At 37.0% G+C, this 16,549-nt stretch overlaps 3 protein-coding genes across 6 annotated transcripts in view; 1 reads left to right on the forward strand and 2 right to left on the reverse strand.

The window, feature by feature from the left end:
• Positions 1-4,450, forward strand: part of Klp10A (kinesin-like protein 10A) — a 35,560-nt gene extending 31,110 nt beyond the window's left edge. For both annotated transcript variants that reach the window (XM_011636771.3, XM_011636772.3), the window contains one exon: positions 1,413-4,450. In XM_011636771.3, coding sequence (XP_011635073.2) covers positions 1,413-1,570 — 158 coding nt within the window. In that variant the 3' untranslated portion in view covers positions 1,571-4,450. The remainder of the gene's footprint in view (positions 1-1,412) is intronic.
• Positions 4,451-4,728: 278 nt separating this feature from the next.
• On the reverse strand, positions 4,729-11,940 carry Mad (mothers against decapentaplegic homolog 1). 3 transcript variants are annotated; one of them, XR_967693.3, is made up of 4 exons: positions 11,362-11,939; positions 8,994-10,320; positions 7,797-8,901; positions 4,729-7,194 (listed from the first exon to the last, which is right to left on the reverse strand). XR_967693.3 is itself a non-coding variant. In XM_089070787.1 (4 exons), exons 3-4 carry the CDS (start codon positions 10,241-10,243, stop codon positions 8,742-8,744), a joined length of 1,410 nt encoding a protein of 469 aa, XP_088926913.1. In that variant the 5' UTR covers positions 10,244-10,320; positions 10,639-10,748; positions 11,362-11,940; the 3' UTR covers positions 4,729-8,741. The 3 variants fall into 3 exon arrangements, 2 of the variants coding, with proteins under 2 accessions (XP_088926913.1, XP_011635075.1); XM_089070787.1 differs by adding an exon at positions 10,639-10,748 and having other exon boundaries at positions 4,729-8,901; positions 11,362-11,940; XM_011636773.3 differs by having other exon boundaries at positions 4,729-8,901.
• Positions 11,941-13,997: 2,057 nt separating this feature from the next.
• On the reverse strand, positions 13,998-16,338 carry Fic (FIC domain protein adenylyltransferase). The gene is made up of 4 exons (XM_011636775.3): positions 15,983-16,338; positions 15,173-15,848; positions 14,886-15,092; positions 13,998-14,770 (listed from the first exon to the last, which is right to left on the reverse strand). The coding sequence occupies exons 1-4, from the start codon at positions 16,191-16,193 to the stop codon at positions 14,413-14,415; spliced, it is 1,452 nt and encodes a 483-aa protein (XP_011635077.2). The 5' UTR covers positions 16,194-16,338; the 3' UTR covers positions 13,998-14,412.
• Positions 16,339-16,549: the final 211 nt, after the last annotated feature.

Raw genomic sequence — 16,549 nt, forward strand, 5'->3', positions numbered from 1 at the left:
TGAATATATCCTCAAAAATAATATTTTTTAACGATTTGGTATTTGAACTTTTACTTACTAATGTAACGTCAGAAGTGGATTTTCTTCTCATCTGCTTGAAAAATTCTCATTACTATCATTTTATAGTGCAGTGTTTAAGAAGCATCAAAATTGTTCAATTATTAAGACAGTTGAATCATAATCATTTGATCTTCTTTTACTGTTACTATTGTTACAATTTGAGAAACAACAAATTGTCGGATTTGTTTTACTAATATTTAGTTCAAACTATGGGAATAAATGATTATAAATGTTATTATATTAGGCATATAAAAGCAATAACATCCTCACGGTATTGACGGATCATATCCTACATATTTTTCTTAAAACGCAAACAAATATCCTGGGAGGGTAAACTCAATATTTCTTCTTTTCTTTCATGCTGTTACATATTTCTGTACTTTATTAAATATAATGTTTTATCACAAATACGTTATTTTGTTAAATGAAATATTAAATAATTTTATATATATATACGTGTATGTTGTAAACATTAAAACTATATGATATGAAGTTAACAGCGTTTATATATAAAATACGATTAATTTATATATCTTCAGAAGCGTGAACACATTATTTTATGTACATATATATATATATACATGTGCAAACCGAATCCTTGTTAATATTATTTTTGTGGATTATCGAGTTAATGACAACGCCAAGGATAATTACACATAAACATGTTCATAAAAAAATTACTCAATGAGTTTAGTTTTGTATGCTCAGCTTAAGCTTCAGTTTATGTAGTGATATCTGTATTTAATTGTATTGATGTACACGTTCACATTTTATAAATAATGTTCACATTTTAATTTTGTAAGGCGCTTTTAAACTGACTGATAATAGCTACAAATAAGACATTAATACAAGCGTATTCTTCCTCCGAAACATTCCATTAATTTTCACAATATGCTTTAATGCAAAAATAGCGGCTTTTATTCATAACTTGAGCAATAAATTAAAAATAAATTAGATTTAAGCTGTATTAGGTATTATATCACACTAACAATTTACGTTTAATTAACATTGTAATTCTTGTATTTATGGGTTTCATTGCCATATATATTTATTTTTGCTAGAACGTTTGTATAAATGTATGTTACTAAACTGTTATATAATAAAAAAAAAAAGGCTCAGTATTACGTCTCCGACTGAACAAATTAAAGCAGCAATGAAACTCGGTAATAAATCTATCTGTTTTGAGAAGATGCTGTAAGCTAAACGAGCTGAAATAAAGCAAAGGGAATAGCTCCAGCGTTCACTTGTAATGCGTCATCTCTATGTATATCCGATTTAATCCTTAACTACGCTAAGCCGATGTGTCTAATGCTCTTGGGTGCTCTGACGGGTGTGCGTGTTATCTGTTGCAGCATATGCCCAAAAGTGGGAGCAGCTGTTATTACAGCAGCGTGACATTCTGAACGCGGCGCTCGACCAAGTCAGCCAGTTCCGCGGGCAGCTCTTGCAGGAGGAACAAATCAGCCAGAAGATGACCCGAATGCGCAACATCACAACGCGATACAATTAAGGATGTTACCCCTCGCGAAAAAAAAAAGGAAAAAAAAAAGACAAAAAGTAATTATCTCTCACCGGTGAGAAAAGCCCGCTTCTTATGTGTGTATCGACTTTTAATTACAAGCGCGCGTGAAAAGCAGATATACCATGACACAAGTATAGTGCGACAAGTCATAGGAATGCAAATTGTAACAAAACTTCGTCTTGCCTTCGAAAATTGCTACGAAATGTACATCGACGAGGGGGCAAAGAGCTCGATTCGTAAATTTCATTCTAATGATCTTGTATCATATAACGATTCTTCTCCGAATGGTTCTCCGTAGCAAAATGATGAAAAGAGAGAATTCCGCGCAGGGAGGGAGCTGAAGCATAACAGGCATAATAACATTGATTGCTTGAGACTTCACATCAGCGAGAAATTAAGTATTTGTTTTTACCGCATTATGGATTCGTTCGCCTCGACCGGAGACGACGAAGAATTTTTTAGTCAGGATTTCTTTCGTGCCTCTTTTAGTTTGGAAAACCGTAGGAAATTTTAAGTGAATACGGAGTCGCTCGCGAAGATGGTAAACGTACACGTTTTATTTTAATTCGGAAACCAAGTTTTCACCAGTACGTAATTGCATACTTTAGAGGTGAGCTCTTACATGTTTTCGGGCCGCACCGAGACCATCGCAGAAATTTTAAGCCGTCAACGACACGTCGATATTCTCATTATACCATTTGTTCGTCTTCGAAATGCAAAGCACCATCGCGAATGATAATGCGTAAGCTATTAACGACATCAGATTAACACAATCAGTTTTTAGGCTATAGAATGCTAGGTGTATTATTACGAGGGACCCAATGTATTGTTGGATGAAGAAAAAGCCTTAGTAAGCCGATTTGCCAAGAAGAGCAGAGATATATCACACGATACATTTTGCACACGTACATTAACATATGCAGATGCATACATACCCACACATAGAGTGAGTGGTCGACTCTTTCATAAAACCAAATAACGACTGATTTCGAGAGAAAAAAGAAAGATGTAATTCTTTAGCTCATAAGAAGGAAACTATATTCAGCGGCGCTCATTCGGATATTTAAGTTTCTTAGTATTAATATCGTCGACGGCATCAAACAGTCCTCATTTTTTTTCTTACATTATTAAAAATATGAGATTAAAATCTTCATTTGATTTGTCAACGCATACTCTTGTATTTTCTTCCTTACTCTACTGAATTGCACATTCGCAAAGCGATCTCGACATGCGTGCAAGCTTCACAAAGCTTTACTACTAAAATACGTCCAACGGAATATCGTCTATTTTTATCACGATTATAACGATTATTGCGAAGTTAACGTTCTCTCTATGGACACAGTTTCTTTAAGCAAAGGAGATCGCATATTCGTAAGATATAAAACAATAAATTCTCAATCTATCCTCAATCTATCTTTCTGATCTCTACATTCTCTAAGATAACATAATTGATGATGGTATCCGAATATACTGTTAATATTATAATGATATCTGGAATTAATATAAAGGTGAAAAGCAACTTTCCTTTGACGGAAAATGTAGAGCTCCTTCAATAAATCGTAGGAAGCAGAAGCTAGGCTTCGGAAACATGTTCCGCATTTATATGTAAATTAAAAAGCGCATTAAGTTTATTTTTTTTTAACAATTTTTTTAAGGCATATATATATATATATATATCTTTTTTTTGTATTTGTTATAATTAGATTAAAAATATTTATCCTGTTATTTGTGCACAGGCCGACTAGTTTTGTTTTACCACGATTTGTTGAAGACATCGTACGTTGCATTACCATTGCCGCTTGCAAGGAAATATATCTGCACTGCAATCGCACTAGACAATAGAGGATTAAGAAGATTAATTATAACGTGTACATCGCACGGTTACATTTACGACTTGTCTCTCTTGATGATTTGATCCCAGATTTCATGTGTCCGTTTCTGTATACGCGACGTAAAATCCCCGTGCGTGGACTCGCGAGTTAACAATCATTATCACGTATATACGCTCGATTTTGTAAATGTGTAGAGCTCTAATGACGATCCAAGAAAGATCACTCGTAAGGTTTTTCGGTCCTGTACAGAGCTAGAGATAAAAAGAGATAACAAAATAAAGACGCGCGGATAGACCGAAGTAACAGGAGCATTGATATTTCTGTGTTGACAAGTGTTTACGATTTTTTTATATAAATATATAAAATACTCATAGCGCGCGAAGTTGTTAAGAAATTGTTTAAGATTATTGTTATATTAAAAGCGAGATAGTCGCGAGATGCCGCCGAAGGCATTCTCTAATTTTAATTTAGCGTACTTCGAGTGATATTTATTATCAATCGGAAGCTGCGACCGTGTTAAAGAGGATGTTTCACTTGACAAAATCCGTTTCTCGCTATATATCCGACGATTTCTCGATGGTTGCCGAATACGTGTCGCCTTGATTAACATAAAAACTATAAACGTTTCCGAGGCAGTTCGCGGCTGCTGTAGCTCAGGCATACGAGTACTTTCATAGTCGAGTTTTATAATTTGGCAGCTTTTCTTTCGAAGATCACGGAAAAAGATCGCGTTTCATCACCTCAAATATAGTATTTTTTAACAAGTAGTGGGCGTGATAGAGGGAGAGAGATGAGGCTTAGTAATCGAAAGATGTTAATATACTTCTTATTTTTTTATAACCGAATAATTTATGCGGAAGGGAGCTGAGTAAATCAAACACGCGTACCCTCCCCCGTCTCTCCCCTACTCTATGTCATACTTAATGGTCGACCTCTGAACTAATTCTAATTCGATGTGCACAGAAAATTTTTGGATACGTATGAAAGGTTTCACGTTGTTGCTTTATGAATGAAATAAATCAGATTGAAAAATGAACGATCTCTCCGTCACGTTTCTCATCCTGATCAATGTCCATAAAATTAAAAGAAAAAAAAAAAGAAAAAAAAAGACACAAATTAATATTTTTTACACACAGTGAAATTGCATGTATTTTTGCTACACGATCTTCTAATATTTGATTTTTACACTTGCGTCGTTAGAAATATCGAAAGTTTGTTAGATTTTGCTAGTTAGATCTTAATTTCGGCGGTGTGAGACGCATCGAAGGAATTGGGGGATGGATCGTTGGAAGTTTAATCACGAGACAAATTCAATTATCGTATTCCACATAGATACACAGGTAGGTATTAATTTTTATTTCGTACTTGGTAGAGCTGCACAAGACAACGATTACCAGAAATGCATGCGTGGACAGCACAGGTGAAGGCGCAGACGTGACCGAGTGGGTAATTTTTACACCGCCGAACGATACACACAGCTGGTCACGAAGAATTTATTCCTAAATCCCCGGCGTTTCGTGCGGACGCATTTCCTGCGTAGAGTTAAATCTAAGAACCTCGCTGAAAGCAACGAGATCTTTCATCGATACGCAGAGAACACGTGTTCGAACGTGTATTTTCTTTTCTCTCTTTTTGTGGTAACAAAGTTACGCACTCTATATACGTGAATCTGTTCAAACTAAGTCATTTATGCTAGTTTTCCATTAAGAACCTAATCCCTTACTAGCAACAACATGTCACATAACACAAGGATTTTCTATTGTCTCTTCATCATCATTATTTATATATAATATTTATACATATTTTAGTCATAAACATATATATATCTTATATGTATGACTAAAATACCATTCTGTACATAAAATGTCTTTTTCCACCATAAAGAAAAGAACGTACGAAATAAAATATATTACACGCCATGTTTGGCGGTAACGCGCGTTAAACTCCGTATATAATCTTATGATAACTATGTCTTATTTTCTCGCAAAGAAGGTGGCTGTACAGAGATAGAGGAGAACCTTGTGCGACCACCACATCATCGCTGATAGTTGCAAACACGACGCAGCACGTGAGCGACTCGAGAAATCGCGCAAGGATGAAGGAGGGGGAGGGGGGGGGAACAAAAATCCGCGGTTATCTTCTCTAATGGTACATAATGTGGAATGGATTTTCCGAAGAGACGTGCTTTCAACACGGTTAACGAGATTTAATGTATTTACAGACGTGCGGAACATATCGCGAGCCCGTTTCCAAATCGCATTTTCAATCTCTTATCTATTTATTTTTTATGGGATTTACATTAAGAGCTTTTCTATGAAAGGAACTAAGCGCTTCTATGTCAAGATCAATAAATGGATATCTGAAGCATTCTCCGAAAATCATTTTTATATATATATATATATATATATATATATATTAATAGATAGATTAATAACACAAGTATCAAATATAAAGGATGTAATATAGAAACGTATCTGTATCAATATTTAAGAATCACTAATCGTATCGGCTGGCCATTTGCTATACATGATCGTTGCAGATGCGCTCAGTTCTGTATATATTTTCAAGGCACGAGACTTTTCTCTCGAAAGTAGCTTCAACGCGAGAAACTTCACATGCTGATTTACATCGCATGATCATTAGATGAATATGTTAGACAAATAAAATTCGTAATACCTGACAGTTACATGTGACACGCTGGTACATAACACTATTATGTATATTATAACGTGACAATAGATGCAGACACAGAGCTATACATATTTATTTTACACGTGAACTATCGAGAGAGAATTGTCATACAAATTTTATCTCTTGTTGGATGGGAAAACTTCTGTGTACTTTACTATTATACATTTCAAAAATTGCATACATTATGGTTGTTTACATAACTACATAATATAAAAGGCATCCAAGGCACAGACTTGGGTGGCGCGCAACAAAGTATAGTGCTTCATCAATTTTTGAAACTAAATTTGAAATCGAATTGTCGTAGACTTTAAAATATATTTCATTTCGAAAATTAGACTCGAAGATTCAGGCAAGATTGTTTTGTAAACGGGCTTCGCGACTAATCTATAACGATTCAATTAGCAAAAAAAAAAAAAATGAAGACTGATGATAACGTGAGATATAAGCTACAATCATTATCTTGCATATGAAAAACTATTCATATACACGTATATCTTCTGCACGTACTATCTTATAGTAATGCACCGTGTTCGTTTCGTACGCTACAGAGTTCAGTGTGTTAAAAAAATTTCGCAATTCCATTCTAATCGATTCACTACTTAATAATTCACCGACACGTAGATTACGATCTAATTAATGATCTATATTTGTGTGCACTTCTCAATATCAAGCAAAATCATATCGTATCTTGCAGAAAGAAACTGATTCAAAGAAAGATATAAAAATGGCCATAAATTTATAGCATTTTTCTATTTCTAGTTTTGTTCTCTAATATAGAATACCGAATCGATTCCTTCATACAAAATACAATCAGATTAATTATTGCAGTATCAAACAATAAATTTCCTTTTATTAGAATGGACTGAAAGCATCTTACATTTTAGCTTTTTTTTGAAGTCGTCAATTATTGTCTCCATCAGTTGTATACTTAGCGCAATTATACCACATTATGCAATATGGAAATATTTTATCGGTGTTTACGTTTGTACCAAACAACTTGTTCCAATTATATCCGACTGTAAATTACATCTTATTCTTTCCTTAACATTTAATTAGGCAAATATTTTCTTTCCTCCTACTTTGTCTACCCTGAAAAAATTGTAATATAATAATTGTAGTCGAACAAGTAGCTTTGTTCCCTTTCATACTTTCTTTTGTTATCACCAAATCGCGAGTTTGCCAATAGCAATCGAATAGCAAAGAATCACAGCTAGGCACACATCGGCAAAACTAATGACAGCAAACGGCAGTGAAAAAAGATGGTATATTGTCTATTATTAGGCACTGTTAAATATCTGACTGTTTTAAGACACTTGTAAATATCGATGTACTTTTGAGATACTTGATCTGATACTTTGGGAACGTGTGATTAGATATACAAGAATATGAAAGAATTGCATTTCTCTGATAAAATATCACAGTGCGTAAATTAAAACGTATTATGCGAATATTTTATTCTTTTTGGCACCTTTCGTAATGTAAAAAAGTAATAAACGTAATATCAAGCTCAACTCCGATCAATTGTTAAATGTAACTTTTAGTTAAGCAATATATAAATCTATTAATAGATAACTTCTTTTCATTTTCACACATACACTTGTATATACTCGCATGACAATTTCCATACAGAAATATATATTTATATACAGAGCACGTAAAATTTCATATATTTATAACACATAAGGACTTACCTAATCGTGTATTGTTCTTAGGAATTGTGTGTAATATGGAAAGCGTCGAATCGCATGGTGCACAATAATCGAGAATACAATGCAATATAATCTGTATAGAGATGGAGTATAAGCCATGACTGTAGATGATCTTTCTACAGATTAGTGAATTCAATGTTTCATCGGACGCAGTTAACTTCCAATAGTCAACGTGAGATCAACGTCCAACATTTTACATTGAAATATAGATTGTATCAATAAAAGCCCGCAACTACATTAAAAGTTATTTAACGATAAATTTGAATAAATCTATACAGACATAAATGTACTTTAAAGCACACACGTTAGTTAACAGGCATAATCGTTAGATTATGCTCGATTTAAACAGAATATTTTTTCGCTTCCTATAATTGGGAGAATTTACTTTCATCAATTTTTTTTTATCATCACAATTAAAAATCGTCTAAGATTTCAATTAAAAGGATTTTGTTTGTAGTATAACACTGACAAATATGTCCACAATAAGTCTCCATATAAAATAAAGTATTAGACTGATGCATAGATCTGAAAAATATTTTTTTTCATATATATAGATGTATATATATATGATTATATCTATATAATATTCTTTTTTTCCGTGTAACAGCCACAAAAATTTTTACAGCATCTATAAACATGTACATCTTATAATCATCATAAGATTTCTCAAATATCTTTCACGTTATAAATATCTTTTTTCGCGTAACTTCTCTTAAGTTTTTATATTTTCTTCAAACGCATTACATATTCATTTCATTATAGATATAAAGCAACTTACTGTAATTGTATTTCGTCTGTGCACAGTCTCCGTAACTCTCATGTGTGTGGCGAATATGGCCAATTATAGCTAAATTCTTAAAAGTGCATCGAAACTAATCGTTTCTTAACAAAAAAAAAAAAAAATAAAAATTTTGTGATGCATATTACTTATGACACAGAACTTATGGCGTTATGGGGCGGACCCATCTGCGTTAAAACTTTGTCTAACCACTGTAAAGGTCCATGCAGATGTGCCTCAATCCAACAGGGAGTTGATGTGACATCTTGCCTATGGTACTCGGCACCCCATCCCTTCACGAAAGACATTCTATAAGCAATAAAGATAAAAAATATAATTACATCATGTAATTCTTGCACGTATTTCTTATTGCATAAAAATATCGTGAATTAAAATTATACCTAATTGTACACATTTTCGTTAACTCGTAGACAGCTTCAAAGCCATGATTTACGCTTTGCGACAGAAGCTGGGCGAATTCTTGATTGTTGAATATCTTTAAAGAACAACCCGGTGGAATTTTACAAACTGTGCTGGGATGAAAGCCGTGGTGGTGATTGCAATTCCTAGATTGTACAAATATCGCCGAATCTGAAAGGCACTCGGCATAAACCTCTCCCCCCACGTAATACAGATGCACTCCTTTGCCTATATGTCGCCTCGTGTTCTCTATCGTAGAATTTCGATTTACATTGGACAGCTGCCCGAGACAGAAGCGATCGGAATTGTTGCTCGGATTTGTAAAACCGTCAATAATGACAGAATGTGTTTGACAGTGAAACACCTCGCCCACTCGACAATTCAACTCGTAATAAGCGATCGAGGCCCAATAGGGTGGTTCTTGGTAACATACAGGTGTGGCTGATTCAATGGACGTGCTTGTATCCATCGGGACTGAATCCGAAGAAGTGGTTTGCCCGGTCTGAGAGCCATCTTCGGGTGGAGAGTATGCTGGCGGTGGTGTCTCTGGTAATCCATTAGTACCATATGGACTTTGAGGATTTGGCAAGGTTGTGCTGCCTGGACTAGGCACAGAACCAACGGATGACATAGGCGATGTCGGATTTACACCGGTTGTGGAACTGGCGTTGAAACCACTAGATGAATAGGACACATTGTGTGGCATGCTCGGATCGGCCAATTGCTGAAACGGCAATAGAGAATGGCCGGGAGCATATTCCGAGTGTCTAGGAACCAACACTGGTGGCAGTACCGGACTCTCTACCCTCTTGTAATGATAGGGATTAATGCAGACCTCCTTCTGCTTGGCAGAGAACGGAAACTGACACAGATCCAATGGCTTTAATTCGTGATGCGATTGGAGATCCGGCCATCGCCAAACCCTACAATATATCACATGTGGCAGACCCTTGCGATGAGAAACCTGCAATCTGCCGTCCAAACTCCTGGGAATCGTTACGCATTTACTCGGTGTTCCAGGACAGCTAAGCGCTCGCTCTAACTCTTCGACCGCACCTTTGCGCTTCTTCAGTTTTTTTACTAATGAATCTACTGCTTTTTCAGCCCATTTTTCTTCTTCATCCCCCTGCTTCCAACCAAGCAGTTTTTTCACAGCGGGGCTGGTGAACGAGAACAAACTATTTAACGAAGACATCGGTCCAGAACTTGAAGCTCCTTCTTCATCATCCATATTGAAAAGATGATGTGTTAATTAAAAGTGGCGCACAAAATCCTTAGCCATATCTGTAGAGAAGCTTGGTCAGCGATCTGAAACCATTATATTTCTTTGATTTTTATAAGATTTTTAAAAATAGAATTCTTATGTACACAATTGTGTAACTGTAAAGTCTATTGAACTAGATAATCTCTTTTCCAAATTCTTGAAAGAAGATAACAGATATCTTTACCTAAAATAACAATGTATTTCTTAAACTTAAAAAAAAAAAAATCGTGTTATCTAAAAAAAAACCACACTGATTAAAAAGAGACAATTTTTTATGAGATGATTTGCAAATTTATTTATTCAAATTTACATTTATATTTATTGTTAAATTTTTTTTTCGAAAAAAATCTTTGATTGCGCACACTGGACAAAGCCGCGAATTTCGTCGGTCACCAATCCGAATTTTTGCGATGCTATTTTTACAGGAATGCGAGTTTTGGTATGTCTCCTTCCACCGTTCTGCGTCAACTCACTGACAAAGAGCAAAATCCCATAAATATTGAAATAAATATAAATATTGAAATTGCGAGTTTCGAGACGGAACGTCCGATATTTCGTGCGATATTTCGAATACGCCAATCGCTTGCTCCGTAAAAGCGCACGAGGGAATTTGCCGCGCGGACATAACGCTGAAAAAAATTAATCACCGACACATAATACAATCAATTAATTTATCAACGATACGAATGCTAAAGAATTTAGCCCGCTATTTCCTGTGATTGAGAGACCCTTTCGCTCTCCTCATTATGTTTGTTTATTAACGTCAAGATCGGTGATTTCGCGAATACGTCCTCGTTTCGAACGCATCCTCGAATGAGCAAGGTGGTCCAGCGGATGCTGAAATATCGCGCGTGAGGTTAATCACGCGGCGGAGCTGCCGTACGCTCCCGTCGTCAAAGACGTCGCCGAGCGCGAAGTGACGAAGCGCAGGGGGAGGGGACGCGCGCGCGCGCGCGCGCCGGAAATGCGCGCGAGCACCCACACAACATACACCGTCGGGACTACACCCTTCCCCGAATCGCGACGTAGCCGGGAACACCACCGCGCACTCGGCGGCTCCGCACTCGCAACGTTCGTTCACTTACGCGCGACTCCCTGACGATTCAGCATTGTTTTTACCACTGTCTCCCACTCTCGCCGCCTGTCGTCCATCGACGCCACGCTCTCGCCATTACAATCTCTCTCGGCCAGCGCAAAAAGCGCTCGCGGAAGGGAGGAGGGGGATAGCAGGAGGATTATCGATTGCGCCGTTCGACTCCTGGAGACTGGCTCGACCGTCCGATGACAATTCCGCGAACGCGGCACACACGACGTCGAGATCGATCCCAAATCGGTTTCGCGTTGCCGCGCACCGCCGTCCCGCGCCGATTTACCCGCGATCCGTTACCATTCTACGCGTTCAAACGCCAACCGACGGTCGTCGTCGTCGACGGCAACAACGACGACGACGATGATGACGGAGGAAATGCGGACCGATCGCCGCGTCGCCGACGATTTCCCGAATTCCGGACTTGCGGAAGTTCACGTAACGCCGCTCCCCGCCTCGCTCCGCAAAATGCACGATCAACTCCCGTCAGACGTTACACAGAGAACGGAGAACCTCGAACGCGCCACACCGTCCACCTTGCGCGCGCGGCAACACACTATGCAACACACTATACGACGAATGTTTACTCGGCGGATCGCGTTGAAGCGAGAGAGAGAGAGAGAGAGAGAGAGAGATATGCACTTATTTCCCGTTCGCAAAATGTATGGACACTCTCATGTCAAGGCGTATTTCTGCGCCATTCTGGATGACGAATGGACAGATTTTTGTAATTAAAATTAATTATAAATAATTATAAAATAAGTAAAAAATAAATAATTAATAAATAAATTATTTAATTCTTAAAAATCTATTCGCCCAGATGGCGTAAAAATACGGCTTGCTTTTTCACATGAGAATGTCCATGCTCGAGTACGTTTATTCAATTTGGGACGGCCAACAAATGTCAGTTTTTTCCAATATATAAAATTAACTTCAATTCCAATTTAACTTCTTTTCTTAGTTTTAAGAATTAGAAAGATAAAATTAAATCGAGATTAATCTATATCGATAGAAGCGAAAATCACAATGTCATAGGAATTTGAATTGATTGTTAAATTGGCTGGAAAAAAAATAAAAGCCTCGATCTTTGTTTTATGATGAAACTGCTTAGCGAAAAAGTGAATTTTTAATTTTTAAAAATTAAAATCACTATTTATTTAAAAATACAATCTTACTTGTCCAACTTACTTAAAAATACAATCTTACTTGTCCATCTTACTTGTCAAAATCCAAGTGATATTTTGTTTCGAAGTCGAATCAACTGACAACTGAAGACTTTGATCGATCTTTGTTCAAGATCAAGTTTGCGCCTGAATCTCTTTTGACCTGAACCTCTTTTGCGCCTACCTATTTGAATAAAGGGATTTGAATACAAAAGGGACCTATATAAGAAATTTCATTCCAAGCTTTGTTACCTGTCGAGAATTGTGAACAATGGTCTAACATCACGGATGTAGTATAGTATGGACTCCGAACACCCTTTGTTCTGCCATCTATTGAATGAAGCCAACATCTAGAAAAAGAGCGAGAGGGACTGGTTTTCTTACTGCGCCTATTTGTCCGCGCAGAAAGAAATGGAGAACAGAAGGGCTCGATATGTTGGCTTCACTTTTCTGATTGTTGATGCGGAGTCCATGTATGCTACATGGACTCCATGTCCAACATCTAATAATGCAACTGCTGCCTTAAGGATATGTTCGAAAATTTGTTGCCAATATTGAGAATGACTGCGTTCAGCAGAAAAAGCAGCTTTGTAACGGGTGACACCCGTTTGACGTCCCGATTGCCCACTAGCCACTTACAGGGGCCGGCGCCTAGAATTTTTCCACTGTTCAAGCGCTGTGAGTGGCTAATGGTCAATCGAGACGTAGTCAAACGGGTGTCACCCCTTTGCAACTGTTGTAAAATTCTTTAATATGATTTATACATATATATTTACATTTAGATTCATGCAGAATTATGGGCAAAAACCAATCATATCAAAGATTTTTACAACAGTTGCAAAGCTGCTTTTTCTGCTGAACGCAGCCAATGATAACTACGAGTGCGAGAAATGCAGGCTACGAATGGGAGAGTCCCGTTTGATCACATCCCAATTGACTACAACTACTCACAGGGGCCTAGAATTTTTCCACTGTTCAAGCGCTGTGAGTGGTTAGTGGTCAATCGGGTGCCACCCGCTACGAATCTCTTAAGATACAGCCTTAAATAACTAAATAGTAATTGGTTGGGTACGAAGATAAGAACCAATCATATTAAATCAGTACGTTAGGTTTGTTCCTTTTCCCTTTCATGCTTTTCTCAAATGCATCTATCTCATTTCAAATGGAAATACAAGTGTACACTATTTCAGCTATAAAATTAACTTATTTCTGTAATACCGCTTTCGTGTTATTCTGAAATTAGTCTATATTCTAATCTTTTTACCCGCATGAATACGAATAAATTCTCTACGATTGTTTACTTATGTCCAATTCCATCAACGTAGATTTATTTTTATCTCGGTTTAACAAAGCTTGCTCTTTATCTTTCTCTAATTCTTAGAACTAGAAAAAGAAGAGTAAATTGAACAGAGATTAAAATTAATCTGCGTTGGTGGAATCGGGCATTAGAGTTTAATTAAAAAATACGGTATTATTTATTTGTAATCAAAACATTTAATTAATTTTATTCTGAATTAAAATATACATTTCTAAATTTGCTATTACATTTATTATATACATTTATTATATACACTATAAATTAATTTATTTTATATTAAAGTGGAAGAATTTCGTATTTACATAAGTAAAATTGGCAGCAAATAACACAACATACTTGAGTCACACATCCAACAAACACAGACATGCTTCTCAACTCTGGTACCATGGAAAAATTTATAATTATTGATATTTTCATTCGATATTTCAATTTTAAAATCATACTATTCAAGCCTAGTTAAATTTTTGTTTAAAAATTGCAATTACCAATAAATAGTGATATCGAGTATAAATGTTTTAACATTCTTTGGTCTCAAAAATACTTCACAGATGCTGATTGCAATTAGTTTTCAATCTTCTAGTATATCATTACTGTTATCTTCTAAAATAATCGTATTTTGCCTATCCGTAAACAAAGTTTCTTGACTTAGTGCAGGGACTTGACGAGAAAATTCACTAGTCGCCCATAAGAACAAATCCAATGTTTGCTCCGTGCATTCCGCTATGAATCTGATAAACGGTCGAACATCTCCGACATTGGCTAATTGCAAATATTCGTAATACTTATGACGATGTTGTTTGTGGATAATAACAGGTGGATATCCAGCTTGCATAAGAATCATGTTCATGAGTAAGCGAGACGTTCTACCGTTTCCATCAGTAAATGGATGTATGTGCACCAATTTGTAATGTGCGAGAGCTGCATACCTATGAAGATAATTTTACCAGTTAATCTCTGTTGCTAAATCTTCTCAGAAAATGTCTGATAAAAGTAAATACTATGGAAAATATATATCAAATGAATTATATTAGATTCATTCACCTCACTGGATGCATCCTGATGGCTTGTTCGCTATTCAACCATAACACGAACTCTTCCATCAGATAATGTATATCTCCGGGACCCGGCGGTATATGTCCGCCAACATATACCTGAGTCCTTCGAAACTGACCACCTTCAACAGGGTCTACGTGTCCCAATACACGTCTATGTAGCTCTAATATATCTTTTATAGAGATGGATCCTACCCTGTTATGATATGGATAAATAATAATGCAATAATTGATAATATTTTTATTACCTCACAAGATTATTCTATAGAAACTTACCTATTAACTAAAGTCGAATTGATATATTTCATGGCAGCATCTAATCCAAGGATTTCATTGTGCTCATCGATACTCTTTCCAGAAACTGCAATACGGGTCTCAACTATGGCTCTGGTCTGTGCTAGATTCATGGTGTTTCCCTCAATTCCAACTGTATGGTAGATATGTTGAAAATAAGCTTCTTTTTTAGCACGTATCAATGCAGCATTATTATCAGGTATATTGGACAGTGTATTCCTCTTATCATCAATACGCCTGAGCATTGTTCTGTCATGCTCATTAACCACACGAGCCGTTCTTTGATTATTTATTAAAGCACCTTCATGATTCGGTTTGTAAGTTAAAGCACGTACGTAAAACTCATTAGCCTTAATCACATTCTTTTGAGTATGCTCTAAAAATTCTCCATAATGATTCAAAACATCAGGATGACAAGGTGCCAATGCCACTGCATGTTGAAATAATTTTATAGCTTTTTCTTGCTTCCCAGATAGTTTCATATCTAGAGCTGAGTGCAAAGATGCTAAGGCTTCTGTTACTGATGCAACTGTACAGTGATTCTGATCAAGCTCAGTTTTACTGAATGGAATGGAGAGCGTATGATCATCATGGACACTTAAAATATCTTCTGACGGAAGCGGTATAAATATAGAGTGGCTGTGGTCAAGTTCCTCTCCTAGAAAAAAGATAAAACAAATCTGTAACAGCATAATATTAACTGTCAAAATCACAGATAAATAAGATCTCAATTTTGTCATAAGAAAAGAGATGTAGAAAAGGGTATATCATTTTATATCATGGCAAACATACCTAATGGTTTACTTCGAAAATCCGTGGACAGAACGCCCAGGATGTATTTTGACAGCAGCGTGCTGATGCCGGCGACAGCGATCCCGAGAATAAAGACGAGGGAAACGAGACGTTTCGGTGTCATATCGTCTGTGGAGCGCGCGACATCCCCGCGTTTGACATTTACGTGAATATAATGTGCGTAATAATCGTGGATCCACGCCGACAGCATCTTCTCTCGCGGCAATTCCAGACTGTCTCACTCGAAGTGGCGGCGAAGCGTGGCATGCTGGTCAACGGTCGACGAGTTGTCAACCGTGTCATTCGTGTATAAATGTCCATGTGACGCAACGCGTCGCGCTCGTTTGTCTTCGCGGCGACGAACGATGACGAGCGACGACACGACGCGACACGACGCGACACGAGACGACAGCCGACGCGGCGCGTCCATGTGGTCCGTCCCGATTGGCCAGCCGCTCGCATAGTCTCGCGGATCTCGCGCGCCATTGGCTCGCCCGTTTCGCCGTTCCGCCGTTCCGCGAGTTCCGCCCCATTTCGCAGTAACTTCGTCTCTCAATATTTCCAAGA

The sequence above is a fragment of the Pogonomyrmex barbatus genome, unplaced genomic scaffold (assembly GCF_055798465.1).
Source record: "Pogonomyrmex barbatus isolate J1 unplaced genomic scaffold, ASM5579846v1 scaffold11, whole genome shotgun sequence".
NCBI classification, from domain to species: Eukaryota; Metazoa; Arthropoda; class Insecta; order Hymenoptera; family Formicidae; genus Pogonomyrmex; species Pogonomyrmex barbatus.

Excerpts from the sequence above, each read along its gene's own strand:
- Fic (XM_011636775.3), bottom strand. The coding sequence starts at position 16,193 with ATGCTGTCGGCGTGGATCCACGATTATTACGCACATTATATTCACGTA. Across the intron at positions 15,093-15,172 it reads AATTCGACTTTAGTTAATAG|GGTAGGATCCATCTCTATAA; the intron begins GTAAGTTTCTAT and ends ATATCATAACAG. Across the intron at positions 14,771-14,885 it reads ATCAGGATGCATCCAGTGAG|GTATGCAGCTCTCGCACATT; the intron begins GTGAATGAATCT and ends TTATCTTCATAG.
- Mad (XM_089070787.1), bottom strand. The coding sequence starts at position 10,243 with ATGGATGATGAAGAAGGAGCTTCAAGTTCTGGACCGATGTCTTCGTTA. Across the intron at positions 8,902-8,993 it reads ACGAAAATGTGTACAATTAG|AATGTCTTTCGTGAAGGGAT; the intron begins GTATAATTTTAA and ends TATTGCTTATAG.